The following is a 26,358-nucleotide window of genomic DNA, read 5'->3' on the forward strand; positions in this document are numbered from 1 at the left end:
TGCTATGGAAGGTTTGCGTGCAGGAATCTGCCACCTCACTCCAATACTGCACACATACTGGCTTCCTGCAGAGCGTAAGTGTAATCTTATGAAATCGATAACCTGTTATTCAAGGCAGCTGCCAGTAATCTATCCCCGGAAGTGAAGGCTCACACTCCACATCCAGGACATGCACGCAGATATATGAGACGTACATATTATTCATGCACATACACATATAAAGGAAAATGACGGTCACTGTCTCCCCTGAACTGCATGTGGGACAAAAGAAGAGAAGATGCCGGAAAGTACAGGGACACTGACTGAAATGCACAATCCCATCGTATGAATTACTTCCATTCCTTGGTCCATATCTTCATATGGAAGTTGCCGAAGCTTATAATTGCACTAACCAGTTCCTATTGGCAGTGAGACATTGTGAGACATGACTAGAGGTGCTGGATTAGAAGGTTATTCTAATGGCTCGATTCTCTGCTGCCCCATTTGCAATGTCGGCCCTGGTGCGGTTTAGGCATCTGTATTCCATTTGTCCATTTTCTGTAACCGCTTGTCCTATTCAGGGTCATGGGGGCATCTAATTACACGAAATGACAACGTTGTACTTATCCTGTCTGTTTGTGCCTGAAATAGGCTTAGGGTTTTTCATGGAGTTTATTCTGGTATAAATTAATTCTGTTATAAGTTCTGGTTCTAATAAGTTCTATTAGCCATGAAATGCTATCAGGATCAGTCCCTGCCTTGTCCCATTCTGTCTGTTGATTCCCCATTTGGTCAGCAGGAGTCGCTGGTCATTCCATTCCTTTCTCTATGTTTCCATGGGTTCAATACCTTCCTCTGTCCTTAATGTTTTCCTCTGCTCCATTCATGGCTGAATGGGACTAGTAGTGCATCTCTAACCATCATGGCGTCAAGGCTCCCAAAGGAAAGAAAAATCCAAAATAAGATCTTATGCTTATCCAGTCTATTTCTCCTAGACAAAACCGAGCTCAATTTAAGACCAGTATAAGATTTTGACGAATTTCTCGTACTTCTTAAATTCAGCTCCCAAGAACTAACTTGGCTCTAATCTCAATCTTAAGATGCTCTTTCTTTTCGCTCGCTGCTCGCTCTATTTTTATCTAAAATAATCAGATCTTGAGATCACAATAAGGTCTAAACAAGAACTTGGTCGTCTTATAAATGAACCTGGACAATATCTGAAATTTGTCATAATGATCAAATTCAAGTCTCCTCTCTGTTTTGAGATCTGAAAGGTTTCTTAAGAGAAAATGAATGAGACACCTATGCGAATTTGAAGGGGGGAAAGGGGTCTTAAGTTGACCATTTCTTTTGCTCCTTATTTCTCCAAAGGGGGGTGTTAGGAGAAGCAAGTCAGACACCAGTAATCTCTAATTAAGAAGCTGATGCTTTTCTTATGAAACAAAGAAAAGTCTGTTGTGAGCAGCAAATGTTTCCTCTGGGCTGTTTTATTTATCAGTTCTGATTGGGGCCCCATGTTCTTGTGGTCTTATAGTTATTTTAGTGCCTTTATTAGTTATTCCTGCTTGTGTTTAGTCTTGCAGCAATGTTCTATAAGCCCTGTTATAAGTAACTCCTACAGTAGTTTTTTAGTCTATAGTGCTTGTCAATAACCTTCACCTGTTCCCTTTAGCACTGAGTCCCCTAGTGTGTGTAATCTGTCATGACCCATACCTCTCCCCTGTTCAGCCTTGTTATCTGTGCATATATGTGCCTGCTCTTACCCTGTTCTTTTGTCGGTCATTGAACGTGTTGGATTGTGTCTGCCTGCAGTCCTTCTTAATCTCCCTCTGAAGTCCAGCTCATGGTTTGTTAGATGGCTTCTCTGTTTTCTACCCTTAAGTTTCAGTGCTAGTTAGTTCCAGTTTTGACCCCTCGTGGTCTATTTAGTTTTAGATACTTGGTGTTTTGTTTTCAGGTATTAAAGTTCCCCTTTCTAAAGAAAACTGCATCATGGACCATTATCTATGACCCATCGTTAACGCATGCTAAACACAACACTGTAAGAAAATGCAAAAAATAATAAAAAGCAAAAAAAAACAAAATAGAGAAATGCCAAGAAAAGACATGATTTATTTTTTTTTTTTTACTTTTTTCAATATTTAATGTTTTCTTAATTTTTACATTTGCATTCCTAAAATGTTTTATCTGTCATTTCTGGGGCCCCGTAATGAAGGTTTAGATATGTACACTGTATGGCTGAGAGGGAAGGAAAGGTACAGTAGTCATCTCACATAAAAAAGTGGGTCACTGGCAGGCCTCTTCCATATCTGTTTGTGTCTTTGCCAAGCTGGATGGAACCAAAGGTCAGAGTCTTCCGGAAGATACAGTGTATTCGAGGGAATTACGGGTTCACTTCATTTCACTACCATCACATTGGTTTACAGGATTTTTGGACAAATAAAGAGATCCGCCACCTATCTAACATCTGCAAGTTATGGAGAACCTGTTGCAAACTCTACAATAATATTACTGCAGTGGTCTGAGAATGTCAGGGAACCACTGTGTCAATTCTGTAGCTAAACTCTGCTCCACTCTGGATGAGCTATGATAAAGCATTCAGCACTGAACTCAAGTCATAAACTTGTTTACTTAGGGTTGAATATTCAAAGGACATTACTCTTGTTATTATGCATTCTGCAGCTGTATTCTTTCAAACCACTCACCTAATGAAATGAACACCAATCACTGAAATTATATTGTGTAGTATAGTGGCCCAATAAGATTACCCAGCAACAACATTTACTTGGATTTCTGTACTGGTCAACATATATTATAAATGAAGTAAATAATTTTTAGGCAAGCATCCATTTACCTTTTAGTAGACAGTCCATCTAATTTTATCAATTACACAAGGGGTTACAGCTGTGGAATTAAATAAAACCATTCTAATTAAAGCGTTTGAATCATTGAGGCATGGAACACAGGAACAATAGGAAAGGGTACAGTTCTGTTTGTTCCGGATAAACAAATACGAACCATCTAGAGTTCCTCATGGGTGCCTTTAAAGCCCCAACACACACACACACACATACCCATAAACCTCCCTGCAATGAAAAATGCACGAACAAATCAAGCAATGAAACTCTCTGGAGGGAGATCTGAAGAGGCAGATTGGCAGGATGAGAAGAATTTTGGCATTTTTTGAGCAGCTGAAAGGAAAAGTTGATATGGCATAAAACTGACGTGAAAGGGAATTGAAATGGAATTTAAAGTAAAAACAGATAAGCTCCCTTTCATGAGCATGCTGCTGTCACAGAGTCAGAGAATAACGTGCATATCGCGTCATACTATATATAATATACATACTATACATAATGTCATACTATATGTCATGAATAAGAAATAAGAAGAATGGCTTGTAGAGTAGATATCAGCCAGATTAAAATATAGGTAAAATAATGAAATATCAAACTTAATTGTTACTTTACTATATCTTTAATAGCAGGAGTCTGTAAAACCAGGTTAAGTGTAACCATCATGTAGAAATGGGAACCAAATACTCTGCACAGCTACTGGCTAAAGCGGAAGGTGCATTTAGATAACCAGGATTAAAGAGCGTGATCAGCATTCACAGAGTATTAGATATATAGTGAGCATGATATTCATGTGGCAGCTTATTTGCATCTGCCAAATTAAAAGCCATTTAAATGCAAGCGGTTTGTATTCTCTCTGCCTCTCGGGTCATGACCATCTATTGACCGCAATGAATCTGGAGTCAAGGTTTCCATGACTGAAAATGGTCCTATAATTATAAGAACGAAATACTGATTTATACATTTCGGACCTCATCCATAGCTGAGTGTAAATGCTAAATTGGATAAAGACATAAAAAGATTTCAAGCAAAACCATTTTGGTGAAAATGTTTCCCTTCTTATGTTTTGGTTGTTGCTTTTTTAGTATCCCATAAATATGAATAATTAACTTTGACAATATAAAGCGGTAAAACATTTCCCTAGGTTTGCTTTAACATTACAAATGGAAAAAGACCCCATGAAGGAGAGAAGATATTTTCCTAAGGTTGTTTTGCAAGCAAACTTTTTTTTGTTGGGATATAAAATATAGTTAATGATATCTTACTTTATGGGCATAGTTTATATAATTAAATTAGATGCAAAAATAATTCCGAACTTGGTTGCAATGGTGCCCTTGTGATGTCTTGCTTTTTCCAGCGGCTATTACACTAGCCTGTGCATCCGAGGTTCTCTACAGGCCGACTTGTACCATTCCACAGCAACGGCACTTCTGTTCTGGTTTTCTCCTTCTCAAAGCTGCCATTCGAAAGCAGACTCAAATTCAGTTTCCATTTACAGCAAATTCAGTTTCCATTTACAGCAGGACACCTAATAACTTCACAAAATACTGGGTACCATATAAAAACATAAAAAATTTTCGCGACGCTTAAACAGTAGGAAGTAATCTGAACAGTCGCATATCTTCCGCGTGATTGGCCCCTTGGAAAGGCCTGAGATGTCCAATTGCTGGTCGCCTCATACTGAGCTCATTTATGCTGATGACACTGACGACAGAACTTGAGTTCGGTAATTTAACGTGATTGGAGAGCATGAAAGCCAGACTTCCTGGTCTAAATAGAGCAGCGGCCAGGCTCCGCAGAATACCGGATTCCTCAATTATGAATGCTTGTGGGCTCCCCTCAGCGGTGCTGATGATGATGTCAACTTTCCGTTCTGTTCACCTAGACCACATATGCAATATTTTGTGCCCCACGCTGCCTGTCTCATTTGAGTTTTATTGATGCTCCACGCATGCAAATCACTCTTTCCTTATAAATACTGAGTGGTATGAGAAGGAAAAGAGGGGTGTGGAACGTGGCGAAATACCTGTTGAGATTCGTAGGAGAATGAAATTCACAAAGATACAATTTCCCTGGGCAAAAAATGGAATGAGGAATGTCCACAAAAGCAGTAAAAGCAGTATCCAACATGAATTCCCACACTGCAACTGGAATTCTGAGGTAGCAGCCAAACAATCTAATTTCTAACAACTAGTTGTGGTCATTTCATAGATTCCCTTACATTCTCCAACGTCTTGTGGCATTTGCACCCAAGTTGCCGAGTAATTGAGTAACTACCCATGCGTGCACTTGCTTGTTGTGTAATGTCTTGGCAATGTGGATCATAAGTATTTACTGAAACCCTTGTTGTCAATACATAGTAATCTGCACATCTTTGTTATCCTGGTTACAGTCACAGGGGGGCCTGGAGCAAGCTTCTCCATCACGGACACACACACACACACACACACACATACAACATCATAAATATTAGCTTACCGGCAACTACATGCCTTTGGACTATGGGAGGAAATTGCAGCATAGCAAGGAAACCAACGTTACACACAAAGTGACCCAGAGTTGAGGTGGGATTTAAACCACTAACAAGTGTGAAACAACATCGCAACCCACTGAGCCACAATGAGTCCCTATGACATCAAAAACGACATTGACAACCAATGATGACGCCAACAATATCATCAACAACAACAATAATAATAATCATAATAGTAATGCTGACAAAGTGTTTGGGTATAATTGTTGCTTTAGAAGAATATTTCACTACATTCAGAGCTAGAATCCTAATAGTCATTCCTGTTTAAGAGGCATGACCTCATGTCAGAAGCATTTTTACATTCTTGCATAGCTCAGCTGGACACCAATATAGCTACACAGATATGATGAAGTATCCCCGACTCAAATGGATACTCATCTGCTGCCCGAGGGTGTGACTGGTGACCGCGGTGGGGAGGGGGGGCGGATCAGTTGCATAACATCTCCCGCAGCTTCTGTAAGGGTTTGCAGACCCATTGGTGGATCGGGCCTCGAGTGGGAGTGCCATGCTTTTTATAACCATGATGCGGCATTCCTTGGAGTGAGCCCTGAGCTCCCCTCCTGTCAGGAGCAAAGGGAAGACGCCTTGCTAAATATGGAGATGTCATGCTCTGTTACCATGGGGCCCACATAATTCAGAATGACGCCAGGTGACTTTTACGGGATACGTGGACATTGAAGTAGCTGGCATTAAGTCTTTCTAGTTAAGACGTAGACTGGCTCAAAGACTAAACTCACTCCATAGCCAAATATATGTAAGAAATTGAACATACTACATGCAAAACTTGAACCAATACGGGTCATAGATTAGAGCTGATGGTTCTCAGTGTAAAAGTATAAATTTACTTAAGTCTTATATTTTTGTTATTACTTTTGTGTGTTACAAGGTACTTTATCATTTACCATGTTGTGTAATAGAGTCAAGACCTCAGGAATGTAAATATGAATGTTAATCTTAGGAACAGCTGCATGTGACATCGATTCATGACGTAAATATATTACCTAAGAACTCGCATTAGTAAACTATGGAGAGTCTGGGCCCAGCTGCCTAATGATGAATAATTGGTTAACTAACAGAATGGGTTTATGACTCTGATATTAATAACTTCTCGTTGACGCACATTTATACAGGGGAAAGAACACTGATCACATTTAGTCAAGCTGCTGTCTGGCCTATAGCGAAGCTCCTGTTTTCTACAGCTACCCTCAGCATATTCAGATGATTAGCAAGGGATTAAGGTTCTTTGCAATTGAAGATAATCATGAATGACTCAGTGCAAGGACTTCAACCCACAGAGGAGCCTCCTCTCGAACCAGTACAGGTAATGGCCTAAAAGAGCTGAGTGAATTCCAGCTTGTGTTTTGAGGATGGTACTGCAATCAAGCAATATTTCTTAATACATATTGTAATAAATTCTATATATTTATTTGACTTTCAATAATAATGAACATATGTAATCTACATGCAGAAAGTAGACAAAAGATTCCAGGATACCAGTATGTGCCCAGTTCATATTCCAATCTGGGTGACCTCCGAGACCAAGACTGATTTCTAATTGACAAAATCTTCTTTGTTCATTCATGCAGTTTAATTCTTGGCATATAGGTCTGACAAAATTCCACCTAAAACACTGACACTACAGGGCTATTTAGTTATTATTTTATTGGTTCATTCAGTTGGTGTGTGAGTGTGCCCTGTGATGGGCTGGCCCCCCATCCTGGGTTGTTCCCTGCCTCGTGCCCATTGCTTCCGGACCCCCCGCGACCCAGTAGGATAAGCGGTTTGGAAAATGGATGGATGGATGGTTCATTTAGTGTAGTTTTATCAATAGGACATATTTAAATTGAGTTTTCCAAGAAATAATATTTTTCGGCTTTACAGCTGGTCCTTTGCATTTTTATGACTTCTGCGTCAAAATTATTCCGTGAATTTGTTCATTGACAGTTAAATTACAACCCATTACAAAATCCATGCAACACTGATTTTAGTGCCTTTACTCAGGAATCCAGTGAATTTTTTGCTCAAGGATTAATTTATTGTCATTTCTAGAAGTACAATGAAATACCTTCTCTACCTCCCTGGAGACTTAAACAACATAACAAATAAGAATGAGGACAGATAACATAATACCATATATACAGTATACATGCAATATACATACAATGTACAATAACATGCAATGCACAAAGTACATTAACAGACAAGTAGGACAACACGGTGCTGAGGTTTAAAGTGGCAGCGATTAGTACATAAAATACAGTGGGGATCCACATTCTTATTCCTGTTGTAACAAAGATGTTCCTGAGGCTTGAAGTGTGGGTCCTTTTCTGGAGGGGAGGAGGCAGGAATGCGACTGGGCTGAGTGGCTGGGCGCTGGCGGTATGTGTCCAGCTTTTTTCTGGACTGTTAACAATAGCTTTTTTTCTTACGTGTTCGAACCCTGTCTTCAAACATATTTGTGGATGCTGAAGTTGATCCTACTTTTTCTAGTTATTCGACAGCAGACACCATAAAAAATTGATTGTGAATGAAGTGTTTCAGGTTAAAGCTTTATTGCTGTCAAAGAAAGAACAAGATTTCCCCAAAACCATTTGAAAACTGAGCCCTGCATTAGCTGCTGGGATAGAGGGTGATGTTTAAAACAGGGAATACTCTTCGACAGGAAAAAGCGTAGAGCCGCGGCTGTTCCCTTTGCCTGGCCTTCCCGCTGACGGTGGAATCCTGTGAAACCACTCCTTGCTTTTTGCCCTGTGACTCAGCTATTGCGTTTGTCGCTTATTCACGTCTATTTACAGCCTGATCTGTACAGCACTGCGACGTCAGCTGTGTCACATTCCCCTGGTCAAGTGACATGCTACTGATGGTTCCGAGAAATGAAGAGCTCCTCTTTTCTTCAGAACGCACCTTCGGATGCCACAAACCCGGTCAGAATGGGATGTTTAGCTCCTTGATAGGGCTGGAACAAGACAGTGGTGGTGTGTGAGGGAGGGGTCTGGGGGAGATCTTCCACAGCGCCGACGGGAGCAGAAACTGCAGGGAGTGGGAGCAGCTGGCTGTCAGCGAGAGGTGATAACCAACACACATGGCTATGCTCCCTGTTCAGGCTGACAAGGCTGAGTCCCCAGTGCATGTCTCTTATCACTACGGGCAATATCATAAAACCCTGAGCAGCTAGTTTCCACGTGGTATATCCTACTTGATAATCCCTCCTTTGGTTATCAGAGACTCAAAAGAAGAGAGTTTCTGTGCAGATGGCAGTAGCAGAACGTGGAGCCTTGGTTACATAACTGCAGGTTTAGGCCCTACAGTATAAAGGAAAACTGGTATCATTCTATTGAGTAACAGATCTATACATGCATGACATGAACAAAGCAATACCAGTAGGGTTAAATAATTAATTTATTCCTAAAAAGCTCTTTTCCAAGTGAGTATCTGGAAATGAAATTAAAATATCTTCTGGGTCTTTACTGGAGCTTCAATGATCATATATCACAGTAGAAATCCCAAATGAAATACTTCTAATTCGGCTAGGTGATATTTACACATTTGTTAAATGTCTTGTTATTTACTCTGAATTAGCAACTTTACGAGATCCCGGAGCCAAAGCCCCGTGAATTTTGCCAAACAAAAGAACAAAGCTATGAGTTCAGATTTTGTATGCACCAGTATGTCTAGTTCACACCAGCCCCAAATTTACCCATGTATGTAGGATGGTGGGTGCTTGTGTAAGGCTCATTCGAAATGGAAGGCATATAATGGGACTCCCCCCCCCCCCCCCCCCCCCCCCACACACACACACACACACACACACACACGCACACATGTTATCTGCTTGCATTTTATTTTATGGAATAGGTCAGATTCATGTTGTTATCCATTGTATTTTTTTTCTATAATTTCAGTTTCTTGTTTAGCCAATGCAAAATGGCACATTGCCTAAGCTCAAGAGGCAGCTAAAGGTCCTGACAGTCAGCAGATGCACGGTTTTGTTTAATGAACGCGTAGGAGGGAACTGACGCTGTGTGCGTTGGTTAGAGAAATATGACGTCACAGCCTTTTTATTTGTTTTAAATCTATACGCGTCTGGACAGTTCTGTTATTTTTAAGCCAAACGCGTAAGACTTGCGATCGGAACACTGCTGGTTCAGATTCCATCGCTGGTAGAGTGATGTCACCGTTAATCTCAGCAGCTGACCCTGCTCTCTGATCTTCATTATGGTACTTTGGACAAAAGTGAATGTAAGCAATGTAAGTGTTAAATAGAGGGTGGCACTGCAGTGCAGTGGATACCATTATTGGGGAAAGACGTGCATTTTGGTGTGCAACTCAGCAGGCCAAATGCAAACAGGTCACTGGTTCGAGCCAGCAGAAGAATAGCCACTTATCTGTGGACCTTTAACCCCCAGCTCCATAGGTGCTGCTGCAGGTGGCTGCCCTTCACTGTCAAGCTCTTACCTATATACACTGCCTGGCCAAAAAAAAACATCGCCATTTGAATTTATATCAGCAAATACTTAAGAGCCAATGACTGGATCATTATTATAGCCCAGCAACATTATGCAGCAATAAAGTAAAGTTAGCTGAGTACCTGAATCTACTGAATGGCCAGGTTACACCTCCATCCATCATCAATGGATTTTTTTCTTCCCTGTTGGCATGGACACCTTCCAGGACAAGGATGCCAAGATTCGTTGGGTTCGAATTGTCAGAGAGTGCTTCAGGGAGCGTGAGGAATCATTTTCACGCATGACTTGGTCACCACAGAGCTGTGACCTTAACCTCATTGAAGGTCTTTGGGATGTGATGAAGGAGGCTTTATGGAGAGGTTCAAATCACTTGTCAATACAGGATGTCGGTGAGAAATGAATGCAAATCTGGATAAAAATAAAGGGTGAGATGTTGCATAAACTTGTGGAAACAAAGCCAAGACAAATGTGCACCATGATGAAAATTCAAATGGTAACATTTTTTTTGGTCAGGCAATATATGTGTCTGTGTGCCATAGTCAGCAAGATGGAGTACGAATCAATAAAGTGTTATTATGAATTAGTGATTGTAATTTGCCCATCGTCTGTACGTAAGCTGGTGCCCTGTCGTAGACTGGCATCCTGTTCAGGATGCCTTTGGCTTCCAGGGACAGGCTGCAGTTTCACTGTAAAAGATGAGGTTATAATTGCATGGATATTCACTTTTATATAAACCTGCATGTTTTAGAAGTACATTTGACACCTTACAGAGTAATTTCATTCTCAATCTATCAAATTAATTAGTCTTGTTATCATACAAAATTAATATTCTCGTATTGTTCTTTCAGTTTAATGGTGCTTTAATTGCACTGGAAAAAGGTTGACTCAGCTAACGTCTTCATTGTGTTCTTATTTATGTATAAAATTAATTGAAATAAAGTTAATTTTCATTAGTCTGATGTGAAGAATGGCGTAAGTAAACACATTATGTACACTTTTCCTTTCCTTGATCGGAACAGCCTGATCTGTATTTATTCAGTTTATTAAAGTGAAATGGGATATTTGCTGTAGACATGACCTATGCATTGTTTGAGAATGGATGTTGAGATACTCACCCTCTCCAGTTCAGCATTTATCCAAGGTGTGATCAAACAGTGTAAGCCCAGCTCCACCTCCAAAGCTCACAGTTCCACAGTGGATGTACAAACCTGCAGGCCCTTGTACAGTAGTAGGCCCAGGAGAGCATTTGCTTTACACAAAAAATGTAACTGACCTTATTTAACCCCTGTTATTCATCCAGGGAGACAGGGAAGGCTAGCTCTGTTATAGCACTTTTCCACCGCCACCAAGAACCAACCCATACCGCAAACTGGCGGTTTTCCATTGTAATGTATGCGAGCCGTACCCACGCCATATCTGGACTGTAAGCAGGCTAACATGGTCTGGCTTACTAGCAGGGCCTAAAGCGCGACCAAACCAAGCTGGCAGCATCACCGCCATCTGATTGGTCGAAATGCATTTCTGGAACATACCAGTGTTCTACGCATAGGTTTATCAGAAGGAAAAAGTATATATTATATACATTATTCATTATTAGTGGTATCGCACATGGCAAAGCATTCCCGAAAACTTGGAACGTGAAAATTTCCAACCTCCTACTTAAAAAAGTACAGAGCTGAATGGAATGGATTTGTAATGCAAATTTACTCAAGCAAATGCTAATTCCATTAGCATTTGATACTTGCATTACACGGCGATTCTCACAGACATGCTAGCGGAAATTAGCACACGTCACAAAAGAAATAATCGTACATAATAAATCTTGCGGTGTTTCTCAGTACCGAGAATGTCAAGATTGTACTTGTGATTGTACTTGCAAGAACGGTCTTGCTTCCTTGCCACAATGAATCATGGGATTGGTCTTGTTTGGCGAAGATGCAGCATATGTATGCTTGATATTTGTGGCAAGGCAAGAACGTCATCCAGGGATCTTTACTGTCCTCGGTATTTCTGTTCTTGAGTATTGGAACTGGTCTTCAGCAAAGGAAGATGACGTGAAACAGGTACACAAGAACATAAGTATGGTTAAGTATACATATTGAGAAATACCCATAATGCACACTGTGTGAAGAGTAAATAAGCATCTTTCGGTTTTATTTTACTGCCGCTCTCCAAACTCAGCAATGCCTTTACCAAGCTGACCCTTCTCCAGTGGAAAAGCAGAGCGAGCTGGAACCATGTAGTAACTAGTGTCTCTTCGCAATAAGGCTTGAGTATGGCTTGGTTCCTGTATGTCAGTGGAAAAACACCATAAGAGTTTCATTTTCTTGTCTGGCTGTATAAATTGTCTTTTTTTTCCTTCTCTGAATAAGGTTTTGCTTCTCAGTACGTTAGGAAAGACTGTGCTCATTAATACTTTTCTATACTGTGTCTAAGTACTACATGCATCCAGTATTGTTTTGTCAGAAATTATGTAATTTCAGCAAAGAAAAACTTGAGACGGCTAGAAATAATTACAGCCGATATAAAAATAGTGACTAAAAAAACTCTGGGCTGTTTTTGTCCCCCTAACGCAAACATATTTTCTTCTAGCCATATTAACCTGTATAATCTGGGGCTGCTAGCAACTTTATGAGTGCTATCTGTACATAACTGTGGTATTAGCATTAATGGCTATAGGGGCTACCAGGGTCTATGGTGTCAAGCTCTAAAATGGACAGCCATAATGCTACAAGCTAAGAGCTTTTAAAGACCAACAATGAAGGTGAAACTGAGGGCTATTAGATATCCCACCTCAGGCATACTGATGCCAGGGGGGCAGAGGGACATTTGGGAGGGGGGGGTACTGACTTGGCTAGGCTTGGACCATACTGCACTTGGAAAACTGTACATGAAGGTATTGCTTTTTAAAGTCTGTCACCATACTGTATGCCGTGGTATAATGTCTGGAAGGTATTACAGATACTGTAGATACTGCAAATGCCTAACGGATACCAACCGGGATAGAGGGTGACAGGAAAATTTGCTGATGGGGGGGGGGGGGGGGGGGGGTCATGGCAGTAAAACTCCTTGCTGGCTAATTGTACCGCTGCTGAATAGCTTAACAATGCATTTCCGGGACATTGTGCATCAGCTGTAATGCACATAGGGGACTGCTGTCAGTTTGCAGGACATTCCCAGGAATTACAGCAGAGGTGGATGCCTGGGCTAAAAGGGCTGACTGTGCCAGGCATTGTTTAATTTGTTTACTGTGTTCACCCAGGCCGCTGATTGCTTCATTTAGAAACTGAAAAAAACTAGCCTGCTGTTTGTGCATTAACTCCAGCCTTCTGCTCCTGACATGGCTATTGTTCAACCCAGACACACATAGCAATACCAGCAACTCCCTAATCTTTGTTTTTTTACCTACAGGTTACTGGAAGACGGAGATATCACAGTCGAAAGGATTTCTTTTCCTCTTTCACATTTAATATTCCCAGTTAAAGTGACAAGTTTACCTTCCACAAGATAGCTAGACCCTCCTGTCCTGTACCTAATTATTTATAGCCTTGTGATGCAGGAGCTGTTGCACTGGTTTTGTCTGCTCGCTAGAATTTTTCCAGTCCTGATACTGGCTGACTTGGGGATACTGTTGTCCAGGGAACAGGAATGTTTGTGACACTCCATGCTTTCAGGATGATACCTCTGATGATTTACTTATTTATTTATTTATTTATTTATTAATGTCTGCACCTTTGCAAATAAGGGCCCATTTGAAAAGATTTTTTTCCAAACCGTTGCCCCAAAACAGAGTAGAAAACAGACAAAAAAAACATATTTGTTTCACTTTAGATTTCTATCAGTATTTAACCACTTTCTGAGTGCTTTGCTCAAGCAAATGAATAACATTCACTTGTTTATAGTTTGAAACATTGATTTTCAGTAACAGCTAGATTTGTGCCTGGAGTTGCGGCTGGACACAATGCTAGAGTACCAGAAAGCATATGCTCATTACGGGCTATTTGAAAGCACCAGTCCACCTACAAAACATGCCTTTGGACTGTGAAAGAAAACCAATATTACCTCATTGCATAAGCTCTGCTATTCTCCAGTCATTGATAAAATCTCATTGAACATACAGTATTAACCTGTATAATATTTCATTTTCCAAAACAAGGGGTACAATGGACTCAATTTCAACCCATAGGATTGTAAGATACAAGTTCCTTGTCTGACATGTGGTGGTGCTTGGGGTCCATAACAACATCACCACAGGCCAAGGCCTCTCAGTGAAACACCAGGCTTCACCATAGAAAAGCAATTACTGAATTTTTTTTTAAAAGTACAATGTACAATGTGAATAGAGCTTAAGTATCAGATATCACAGATGTTGTAACAGACTGACTGCAGCTGCTCAGAGCCGCAGCTGTGAATGTAAAATTTGGTCTGCTTTGCGACTGACTGTTCCAAATCAGCACAACCCAAGCACTCTCATTACAGATCATCTCTCTGCTTCGACTCTACAAGTGGAGCGCTCTGAGAATTAAGTGGCTTTAGTGCCTCAAGACAAAACAGAGATGGTGGAATGTGTCCAACCATGTGCATGAAACTGTGAAGCATATTTGAGGGAAGTCTGTTTACTTCTCTAGTCAACATTGGCTACTCTAGTATGTTGCACATTCGCAATGTAAACCCCAAAGGCTACACAAAATGCTTCTTCACAGCTATGCAAAAACTCAAGTAAGCTAAGTAATCTTACATGTCTAGAGAATATAAATAATGCTTTTTATTTAATTTGCGAAGAATTTGAAAAAGCCAGTCCTACCCATTAATGTATGTCTTCATGTTATACGTCTAATATTTTTTTTGAGTCTTGTTTTGAGTGAATCTTCTGTTGTCTGTGAATTCTGTGGTGAGATAATTTTCGTTCCTGTTCTTCTTCTTCAGCTGGTCAGTAGTACTGCATGCAGTAATGAACAGATATAATGAAGTATTTGAATTTCATATCTATTTACAGATATGAAATCTGGGTAGTCTTTCCTTCTAGCTAAACAACCTGACCTGTGCTTCAATAGGAACTATGCAGATAAAATTGATCTAACAATGAAAACTGCAAAGAGTGGAAACATTTCTGCCATGGAAACACACAAGCTGTGGAAAAATCAGACTTTCCTGTCTCGGCTATCTGCGGGCATTTAGCTCCAATCAAACTAAAATATGACCTGAATGCAAAATGCAAGCTGCCGCCAGGTCTGTAAATAGGAGCTGCGTGACACGTTCTTGTCTGTGTTTTCATTGGCCTTCTTTAATATCAGCTTTTAAACGGCGCTTATCTCACCACTATTTGTGTCCAGTGATAAAGCCTGGCTGAATGCAGTGTTTGAATCCATGCTATTTCTGAAATTCATTTGATTTAATTTGATTAACATCCTTTTTGACCTCCGTGGTTGGACGACATTTAAAGGTTTATCTATATAAATTATTGGCACACTAGAGATATATGCAGTACAATATGATATCGTGTTTATCTAAAACTTTAAATATTATTGTCTGTTTGGATAAATTCAAGATACATATAAGGTATAAGATAAGGTCTGTTGTCTGAAAGCTTTGGCTCAAAGAAATGACCTAAATCAGATGAATGTTCTATGAAAAAGAAAATGATTTCTGTATAGTGTGTCATCCATTTTTTCTTCATTTTTCATACTATAAATGAATATTTTGATAATGTAAATTAACATCGACACATTAGCATAATATCAATTAACACTGACACTGCAACTCTGTAATGGATAAATGGTTTTGGAATATGGATAAACGGTTGTATAAATGGATGGATGGATATTAACATGTTTCCTTTGAAGAAAAAGACAATGTGTGCTGTAAGTAATCCGTTAGCTAAATTGTTCACCTATCCACTTAATGAAATAAACGTCCCATTGATTTGTGATGGACTGATAGACTGACAACCTGCTAACGGCGCCCCCTTGCCTTATGCCTTCCGCTGCCTATTAGATGGCTGCTGCAGGCTCACTGCAATCCTGAACTGGAGAAGCGTTATGGATGTTAAATCTTCTGCATATTAGTTTACTATTGCCATCTTTGTTTAGACCTACATTATAATTTGGCAGTTTTCCACACGGAGCAAGTCAATACAGTACAATGTAGACGTCCTGTCATTTTAAGGGACTCCGGGGATACCACTTTGTAGGGTGGAGTCATATTTTATTACGTCACGAGTGTGTGGCCAGCCATCCAATCATCGCCGTCTTTGTATCTACGCAGACCCGGGGTGGTGGGTGTGAATAAGCGGTGTTCTCTAGTTAGCGTAACGCCGATACTTACTTAGCGATGTCCTTTAATAATTCATAACCACAGTGCGCAGCCAATCAGACCGCGTCTATGTTAATCCTCGCACTTTTAAAGCCGTTTGTACCCTATGTGCTAGCATACTGTATGAAACGTGTTTTAGTGGAGGGGAAGCTTGTGTATTGGAAATAGTCAAGCGTGCGGAGGTTAATACACCTTAGCTAGGACAGAGAATCGCCAGCGATTTATTATTTAAAGCACTGAGTCAGATCTGTAACTAACATTTTCCTGTGTTTCGGTAGCTTGTTAATTCTGAGATTGTGACTCCTCGACGAGAATAAACGGCGTAAATAAGCTTTACTGCGCTTTGGCTGGGTGTCACATCGCCATGTCCTCCGGTGATGCGTCGGAGCAGGGTCGGCGATTCTGTGTACTGTCCTGGGAGCAGGTGCAGCGCTTGGACTCGATCCTTGGGGAAACCGTCCCCATACATGGGCGCGGAAACTTCCCCACACTCTCAGTGCAACCGAGGCAAATTGTGCAGGTAAGGTGACAGAGCCGGAGTGACATTTCGCTAAATCACCGAGACGCACGACGCGAAACCGAGGCGGCAGCTGATTAAGGCTCCGCTTACTTACTCTGGATCATCTGTGCTTTGCGGCTGAAATTATTTTTCACGACTCCTGCTGATTTTAGGATTGTTTTATCGCTTCCCTAAGGTCTTATATTCACACAGTTGGAATATAACTTGGACAGAAACTACGCAATAAACAGCAACTATATCTACAACTATATCTTGGCAGTACGAAACGTGTTAGGAGTATTCCCATGCAGTATAACTAAACTCTCATATTTAAGACTGATAGATTGATAATAGTTTTTATTATTTAAACATTCGCCTGTTAATAAAATTAAAGCCCATATTATTACAAATATATTTTAAATGGTTCGGTATTTCCGCTTGAAACAGCCAAATCCCCAAATTTTGCTGTGCTGAAATGGCACAGACGGTTTTCTCGAGATTCGACTTGAAAAGTGTTAATGCTGGTAGTATTTTGTGAATGAACGTCGCACACTCACGCCGATTTGTTCCCCGTTACGGTTTAGTGAAACCCAATCCCCCTATTTTCCCAAGGTCTAGACGTTTTGCGTGAAATAGTCGCTGCTTTTTATTTCCATTATGAGTTGCCACTGCCTTTATGAATGCAATTAAATTTAAAGTTTTAAATGGTTACAGCCGTTTAATTTTTTCTGTTTATAATCCTTTCCTTTGTATAATATTGCCTGCCGTCTCTGGTGCTTTGGATGTTTATCTGTCTGAAACCCTTTATACACAATATGACGCGCGCGTGAAAGGGACGCTCCATGAAAGGATTAGTCTGATAGATATTTATATTGCTGTTTTTTTTTTAATTATTATTATTATTATTATTAGCTATTTCCGTACTTTTTAGCATATATTTGCTCGTGAATGTATTGACGTACGCATTTTAAATAACAACAATAGCTAAGTCACTGGTTTATTTCTGGCAGAGGTGTATTGCAGTGGTACTCATTCTCCGACATATAAGGTTCCAGTTCAAACCGGGGAGAATTTCATCCTTTTCTTACAACGAACACTGGTTTTAGTCAAATGCCAATGAAAAAAAAACTAATTTATTGTTGATTTACAGTAATGTATTAATTAATCTTAAACTCTGCATCAACTTAGTAGATGTTGGATATTTTGGTTTTAGCAAGATAAACGGATGTGTTAAACTAAATTAAACTAAAGAGGAAGTATGTGTAGAGAATCTGAGGTAGTTTGGTGGGTGCATAGTTTCATGCTAGGCAGTTTATGTTTAATTATAGATGTTAAAGTACAAGTTGCTTTATAGGTAGTTATTACACACACTGAAGCTGCCGGCTTGAATTTGGAAAGGAGAAAGGGCTCTGTGGATGTGTGTGTGTGTGTGTGTCTGCATGTGCAGTGTGTACCCTCACTCTCGCCTGTGTGCAGGTTCACCTGCAAAGTTAGTCAGTGTGGCCCCTTGAAACATTGTGCGATTTTGGGAACTGGACCCTCGTTTCCTGGCCGGTGGGTGTCATGTTTAGACCTCTCTTAGAGAATGTTGGGTGTGTACCAGTCATCCCCGTAACACTAGACGTGTGGATCTAAGCTTCAAAGCACTGACAAAACTTCACCTCGGTAACGAAGGGGGTCACTGGTACCGCCGGTGAGCTTTCCTGACTGTAGGCACACTTTAGTTCTGCCCCACTCTTAGTGTGAATGGATTTGCAGTAACTGGAAGGCAGAATTGTGATTGGAACCCATTGCGTGGCCTCTGGGATGAACTGACCTGCTACACATGGTGCTCTGTTGTTTTGGGGCTCCTGTGATTGCCTCCAGACTCACACCAAGACCCTCTCCTGGAGAAGCTCCTATAAACCGTGTGTGGATGGGAGTAGCTTCTGGTTACTGCCTCTGCCTTCCTTCTCATAAACGACCAGCCACTTGGACCATCCTGCTGGGAACTGTATGCTTCTAGGCAGGTGCCAGTAGGTAATCGTCCTGAGATGTCACACTTGGCCCAAAGTCTTTTGCCTTTGGGTTTACTAGTAGACTGATATTGGAAGTGTTAAATTACCACAACGGTTTACTTTATTTTTTTCTGTTTTTAATATTTTCCTTTGTGTAATATCGTTTCCATTGGTTTAACACGCACATCATACTGTGAACCGTTTCAAATTACAAAACATCTTTTGAACACTATTTGGTAGGAATAATAATAATGGACAATAGTCAATACAAACAGCGTATTGCATTGGCACAGTTGATGGCGTGGGTTGTGTCCCAGAGGATGCAAAGATTTGAGGGTGCGAAGATTTGTCCTTTGTCCTTCACCAATGAGCCCCTGTAAACTCTAGTGGAGGTGTTTAGTAGGATCACATGTCCAGTGGAATCGTTTTTGGTGCCACCGCGGCTTTTACTGGAAATGCTCATGTTTCATTTTTCCATACGTGCTTCCCCACGCATGTATTCTCCCTCAGTGGTTGAATCAGCCACCTACTCTCTATGTCACAGCTCAGAAGCTGAAGTCGTAGGTGGCCCAGTTTCCTTGGATGGAAAATCCGTTCCCTGTTACGACGATCCTGTAAAGTAGCACTTTCAAACTTGGTTTTAATGACACAGCAGCATTTTATTATGTTAACGTGCTGTTGGCTAAAACCGTCAAAGGAATGACTTGGGTTTGAATCCCAGAAGCTTTTTCTGATAGCAGCAGTGTTAGGCTTCTGTAGTAAGATCTTGCTTATTACGGATTTACAAAAGACCATTTTTGTAATTATCCGAGTGAAAGTCTCTATCATGGTAAATGATTATACATGGCAGACGTGTCTGTGAGAGCGGCGAAGCGATTCACTTGAGGGATGTCAGCATCTGCGGCTAGAATGGCACCGCTCAGCTGGGCCGTCTAAATCTGTAGAGTATTCTCCGGAATGTTCAGACGCAGCAGCTATTACAGTGGTTCTAGAATGCTGGGATGGAATAGCTGGAATGGTTTTCCCTCCAGTGGGTATTCCTGAGTCCGCCAAGCAGACCTGCTGGGGTTTGTCCAGGTATTGAGAGCCTCGAGGCTAGCCAGTGAGGCCATACTTTTCATTTTTTTGTAAGGACACTCACAGGAAACCCATTAAACATAGGCGCAATTTATTTTGAAAGGTTTATTTAGGTAGGCTTCATGGGTGTGGAATGATAAATGAATACAACCATTTATTATTGCAATTTCATGGGCTATAGCCAAAGCCAGATGAAAGTGTGATATTACAAATGCCAGGCAGTTTGCCTCAGTCACATGATAAACTGTGGCTGGTCTGTATATGGAATCCCTGTGAGAGCGGTAGGAGTGTGAGCTCATCTGTGACACGTTTCTGTGGCTGCAGTGCTCTGCCAGTGCGGAGGGAGTGACTCGATCGATTACATGCAGCGCATCTCTTTCCGCCTGCGGTCTTTCTGGCGTGATGCTTGGTTTTTATTGGAGGGGGGGGGGCAGTTAAGAGAGAAGGGAAAACTGGAAAGGTGAACTGATATTGATTTGCACACTGGAATTGTTTCCCTGCAGACCATATTTGGCTAGGGTTTTTTTTTTTTTCCGTGCTAAGGTTTGGCAATATTTGGGGTCTTCTGCAACTTGTCGTGTGTACAGAAGCCGATGGTCATATTTTAAACATGTGTCTCATGCCTAGATCTCGATTGGAAGTCAGGTAACACTGAACACACACGTGCACATGGCAGTGCAGCACTTGATTTTAGGCTCTTGGTTTTAGTTAAGACCACTGCATGCGCCGCGCGATGCCTGCTGATTCCAGAAGTTGATATTAGAAATCATAAAAGAATCGGCTGCGAATCTGCTGAAACGAATGAAAGGGTTGTAAAGCGGTGCTTATCCCTTGTCTGCAAAGTCTGACCCAGTAAGTAAAAATAGATGCCTTTGATCATCTGACCTGGGATCAGAATAATGAGTAGCTGGGCTGCATTAATCTAACTGTGCAGGTGAGGAGGTGTCCTCATGTGCGGCGGAACCTGCCATCTGCCCATCTTCTGTTCTTCGTGGAACATACCGGAGCATCTGCCTTTTTGCACAGTTTATTTTGGTCTTTGATTTGCTCATCTTTTATGAATGTGCCTCTGGCTGTACCTGACCTTTTAAAATGGGGGGGGGGGGGGGGGGGGGGGACACTGGGGGTAGAAAAATGAAGCCGGTGATATAGTATATTGCCATACTCTTTGAGGAGTAACAAGCTGATGCTGATTTAACCTGAAGGGATTCCACTTGGAATCCATGCAAAGGCGAGCACTGGCTTGCCTCTTCCGCAGATAATCTATATACACTTACAAATGTCAAATTCTTGAGATCTTTGTAAGCAGACAAACCTTCCCAAGGATGTGAACGTTCACCCTCATCTATATCTACATCTGCATAGCTATAATGCTACGCTCTGCTGGTAACAAAGGCTTGGCGATTATCAGTTTATCAGGCTCCTTGCCCTCCCCCCCAGAACATAATGTGCATGGTGCATGTTGTTGTTTGTTGCCTTGGTTGGCTGCTTAAGCACTGAGTTCACTTCAGAGTGACATCTGCTTTAATTTTTCTGGTTGTACACAGGCATGCGTGGTCATTAAAAAACAGCTCAATATATTCTCCCCAGTCGAATTCTTAATTGCTCACATATCTATGCCATGATCATTTAATCTTCAAAGCATTATTATCAAAACAGTAAAATCAGACTTATATTCGCAGAAAGTTCTTCTCCAAAAGTGTTCAAAGATGCCAAGGTGTTTGAGAGTGACATTAATTGAATTGGTTTCTTTATACTAAAAGCTCAAGGGGAACCAGAATTAGATAAAAAAAAAAGCAAACTTGGAATAAGGGGCCCCATGGAGACAGAATTCCCAGAAGTTACATTTATGAATATAAGATAAGTAGGATATTTTAAATTATAGCAAGCAATATGTCTGTTATTTGCATCTTTTGCGACAGTTTCTCCCACTGTAATGGATGATTCCTACTTTGAGACTTCAGGTTACCCTGCTTTGTTTTCACACTGGAGTCCAGTGGTAGGCTAGCGTCTGATTCATCGCTAAGCATGACAAGAAGGGAACGGTGCAAAGACTAACATTACATCCTCCATGTCTTTCATACTGTCCCATTAGAGCAACAGAGAGATTGTGAGCAGACATGGAGAGAACAGAATTAAATGACATTCAAGACTAACCTTAGCCTCACAGGCAGAGTATGGAGTACAGCAGGCTATCTTAGGCTACAGCATAGGGCCACGGCAAAGGACAGAGTATTTAAACTTCTTAAATTTGCCCTATCAATCCGCTGGCAAGATACCCCCCTACCCTGATCGGCGAATGGTACCGACAACAGTCACGCCCCCCCCAACCCTATTTTACCTCTGGCACCCAGCACTCTGGTTAGCATATTATTGATGTTCCCTCATTTTTAGCTCCCTCTCATTCCTCGTTCAACTCCAAAAAGCTCAAATGGCCGCCTTAGGGGGGTCCCTATCCATGTCAGCCTAGGGCCCCTGAGGAGTCAATTCTCACCTGTTCAAGACGGCCTTTTCCCTGAGCCACCCGTGGTGCCCGTCTTCCTCCGTTCGGTTCCAGGAATAGGTTCTAAATCAGCATAACCTAGACTGTAGGGGGCATTACTGAAAATAGGTCAAGGGATTCATACTGGCAACCAAAAGGAATGACCAACGGGACAGATCTAATGCAGTGTAGTCATGCCTCATAGTAAGGACATGAAGGGTATAAACTGCTGCCACTGGAATCCAGTGCGTAGCTGGCGGCACGTGGCTCCTTGTACGCTTTAGGCTTGGTGTGTAGCCTGCACATATGTTGCAGGAATCAGCCTGCAAATCATTTTTAATGGTACTGGGTCGAACTCTTCAGAACTGCTCGGAACCTCCAGCTAATCAGCTGACAGCTGCGATAGGAAACAGGAAGATTGTGAAGATGTTCCTCTAGCTTTCATTCCCCACAAGTTTGTTTTTTTTTTGCACTGCATGCTTGGGATTTTTTTTTTTATTGGTTCGACTGGCCCCAAGTTAGTCGGGACCCCGTACTGGATAAACGCTTGGAAGATAGCTGGATGGATGGATGGATGGATGGATGGATGGATGGATGGTTTGGTTCTCAAACTCCCCAGTCATATTGTCCTATAAGCCCAATTCTCTGCACAGTGTAATGTCTGTTCTTGCTGCATTTTTCCTCCTATTTTTCCCCGGCTTCGCTCTCGCCATTTGGAATTTCTCGGATCCTTCTTGACCTACTGTTCTTGTGCTTTGATTGTCTCTTAAAACCCATTTTTTGTGATGGAGATCAGGTTCTTTAAACACTAGAGGGACTCACAGTAGCAGCAGCAGCTAATGGCGTGCAGTAACCTTTGGTGCCTGGGGTGCATTCATTGTTGAGAAATATATTTTAGGAAGGCCAGGCCCCCATTTGCCTTGTACTAGAGCCCCGAGTCACCTGTCCATTGTGTACTCAATCACCATTGGCCAAGGCTTGGAATCATTCGACACCCAACATCTCATGTCCACTTCGCTTCACTATTGGTTGGGGTCCCCATGCGAGGTTGTGATGTCACATGGGTGTGCCTCTGGCCCACCCCATCCTAGTCATTTCTTAAAGGATCAACTAGCCCAGAGTGGCGTGCATTTCTGTAGGCTTCATTCTTTTGTGTCTCGCCGTGGTAACGGGCCCAACTGCAGGGCCATGCATACTTTCCCATAACCAGTTAACAGGCCTGACCCAGCGGTCACTAACCAGTCGGCCTCCAGGGTAGAGTTCAGCTAGATGTATGGGGGCGTGCGGCGTCAGTGGCGAGGGCAGGGCGGCGCCGGCTCCCAGTGCGAGGGGTCGGCGGAGGAACAGACCGACCAATGCAGCCCGCCGCTCAGCCACGCAGTTTGGCTCGGCTCCAGCCCGGGTTTGTTTGCTCTGCTGGCGGGGGGGGTTGTTGACGGAGGCCACAAGTTCACTTGGGTGGATGGCTTCGGGGGGCTTTGCGTGGGAGGTGGATCGATTCATTTTAACTTTCGGTAAATGTGTGCATCTACCATCAATGGCATGGGTTGCAGATGTGTGCTCAATTGGGGGGGGGGGCGCATCCAGCACATGGGGCCCCATCTGCAGGACGTTATGAGGTGAGGACGGCGCTCTGTGTGCCCAACCCCCCCCCCCCCCCCCCCCCCCATGCAGGATCAACACCCCTGTCGGTTATGTAACACCTACCCCTCCTCTTTCATCACCCACTTGGTCACTCTCCCGGCAAATATAATTCCTTTTCCCTGTCCGTTCACAGTAAGAAGTGTATTTGTTTTGAGACTTGCAGGTCCTCTGCTGCTGTCGTACTGCTGCCCTGCACCTGTTTTTACTTCCTGTGCTTTGGTGTCTAGGCTCCCGTCTGCCTGTGTATATACGTCTCTCTGTATTTCTTGGTCCACTCCCCCTAGTGCTCACATGGTCTCTGTCTCCCTAGGTGGTCCGGGCACGCCTGGAGGAGAAGGGCATGGTGGTCCGGGACGTAAAACTCAATGGGTCAGCGGCCAGCCACGTTCTCCACCAGGACACAGGCCTTGGCTACAAAGATCTAGACCTGATCTTCGGCCTGAGGCTGGCTGACGACCGGGCCTTCCGTCTGGTGAAGGACGTGGTGCTGGACTGCCTGCTGGACTTCCTGCCGGCCGGTGTCAACAAGGAGCGCCTCACGCCTCTAACTCTGAAGGAGGCCTACGTGCAGAAGCTGGTGAAGGTGTGCAACGACACCGACCGCTGGAGCCTCATCTCGCTCTCCAACAATACGGGCAAGAACGTGGAGCTCAAGTTCGTGGACTCACTGCGGCGACAGTTCGAGTTCAGCGTGGACTCCTTTCAGATCGCCTTGGATTCGCTGCTGCTCTTCGACCGCTGTTCCGAGACGCCCATGTCGGAGAGCTTCCACCCCACCGTGCTGGGTGAGAGCATGTACGGTGACTTTCAGGAGGCCCTGAGCCACCTGCACAACAGGACCATTGCCACGCGTAGCCCCGAGGAGATCCGGGGTGGTGGCCTGCTGAAATACTGCCACCTGTTGGTGAGGGGCTTCCGGGCGGCCTCTGAGGCAGAGATGAAATCGCTGCAGCGATACATGTGCTCGCGCTTCTTCATCGACTTCCCCGACATCGGCGAGCAGCAACGGAAGCTGGAGGCCTACCTGCAGAGCCACTTCGCAGGCATGGAGCACAAGCGCTATGAATGCCTGGTGACGCTGCACCGCGTGGTCAACGAGAGCACGGTGTGCCTGATGGGTCATGAGCGGCGGCAGACGCTGGGCCTGATCTCAGCACTGGCGCTGCGGGCGCTGGCCGAGCAGAACGTTATCCCCACTGTCACCAACGTCACCTGCTACTACCAGCCGGCGCCATACGTGCGGGACGTCAACTTCAACAACTACTACGTTGCCCGCGTGCAACCGCTGGTGGCCTCCTGCAATAACTCATACCAGACCTGGCTGCCCTGCAACTGACCCGGCGAGGCAGACTGACTGCTGGGATAGGCGACATGTGACATCGTGGTGGGGGCTGGGGTGGGCGGGGGGGGCTCTCTTTGGTAAGCTCAGTGTTCGACAGCAGTGATTTATATATATAAAGTTTATATTTTTTCCCATTTTGAAGCAAAAAGATGCTTAAAAAAACAGATGTATTTGCTAAATGTGACTTTTTCTGTGCTTAGTTGAACTTTACTGCTGTATATCTCCTTTGAACCACAAAAAAAAACTTTTTTTTGTTCTTGGTTGTACAATTGCAGGCCCTTTTTATGTGTACGTAGAGGGGTGGATGACATGGGGGGTATTTTTTGAAGTAGCTTTTTCTTTGTGTGTATTGAAATGAATGTTGAAAGGGACTTAGATTTGTACCTTTAAGAAAGGGAATGCAAGGCGATTTTGAATCTGTATTCTTTTTAGATTGTGGATTCAATGGATCCTTTCCTCATATATAGGATTTAAAAGGACCAAAGATTTATATTGTTTTACACAAAGGGAAATTACTGTTGTGATTCCAAGTGCCTAAAACAACCAACTTAAAAAAATAACCTCTTTAAAGTAATAGTGTTGTATAGAGAATATGATCTTCTATATTACTGTAAGTCTCTATTTTCAAAGACTGAGGTGTTCATTTTCAACCGATTTGAAAAAAAATTAAAACCCCAAACTTGGTGTGGTCTCAGTAATTTGTCCACATGTACATAATGTTGCATTACAGACATGAGCAGACATGCATGTAGAACATATGTACATAACCTGAGGACACACATAACATATGTGTGTGTGTGTATACAGTATCTCACAAAAGTGAGTACACCCCTCACATTTTTGTAAATCTTTTATTATGTTTTTTCATAGGACAACACTGACGATATGACACTTTGATGCAATGTAAAGTAGTCAGTGTACAGCTTGTATAACAGAGTAAATTTGCTGTCCCCTCAGAATAACTAAACACACAGCCATTAATGTCTAAACCGCTGGCAACAAAAGTGAGGACAACCCTAAGTAAAATATCCAAATTGTACCCAAAGTGTCAATATTCAGTGTGGCCACGATTATTTTACAGCACTGCCTTAACTGTTTTAGGCATGGAGTTCACTGGAGTTTCACAGCTTGCCACTGGAATCCTCCTCAACTCCTCCACACACACACACACA

General features: G+C 42.5%; 1 protein-coding gene across 1 annotated transcript; it reads left to right on the top strand.

Moving 5' to 3' along the window:
• The first annotated feature begins 16,141 nt into the window (after positions 1 to 16,141).
• On the top strand, positions 16,142 to 25,232 carry tent5ba (terminal nucleotidyltransferase 5ba). The gene is made up of 2 exons (XM_049026150.1): positions 16,142 to 16,665; positions 24,155 to 25,232. The coding sequence occupies exons 1-2, from the start codon at positions 16,510 to 16,512 to the stop codon at positions 25,178 to 25,180; spliced, it is 1,182 nt and encodes a 393-aa protein (XP_048882107.1). The 5' UTR covers positions 16,142 to 16,509; the 3' UTR covers positions 25,181 to 25,232.
• Positions 25,233 to 26,358: the final 1,126 nt, after the last annotated feature.

This window comes from Brienomyrus brachyistius, chromosome 9 (genome assembly GCF_023856365.1).
Source record: "Brienomyrus brachyistius isolate T26 chromosome 9, BBRACH_0.4, whole genome shotgun sequence".
In the NCBI taxonomy this organism is placed as follows: domain Eukaryota; kingdom Metazoa; phylum Chordata; class Actinopteri; order Osteoglossiformes; family Mormyridae; genus Brienomyrus; species Brienomyrus brachyistius.

Bases quoted from the DNA above. Each gene is read 5' to 3' on its own strand.
- tent5ba (XM_049026150.1), top strand. From the start codon at position 16,510: ATGTCCTCCGGTGATGCGTCGGAGCAGGGTCGGCGATTCTGTGTACTG. The intron at 16,666-24,154 runs GTAAGGTGACAG...CTGTCTCCCTAG, and splicing joins AACCGAGGCAAATTGTGCAG to GTGGTCCGGGCACGCCTGGA.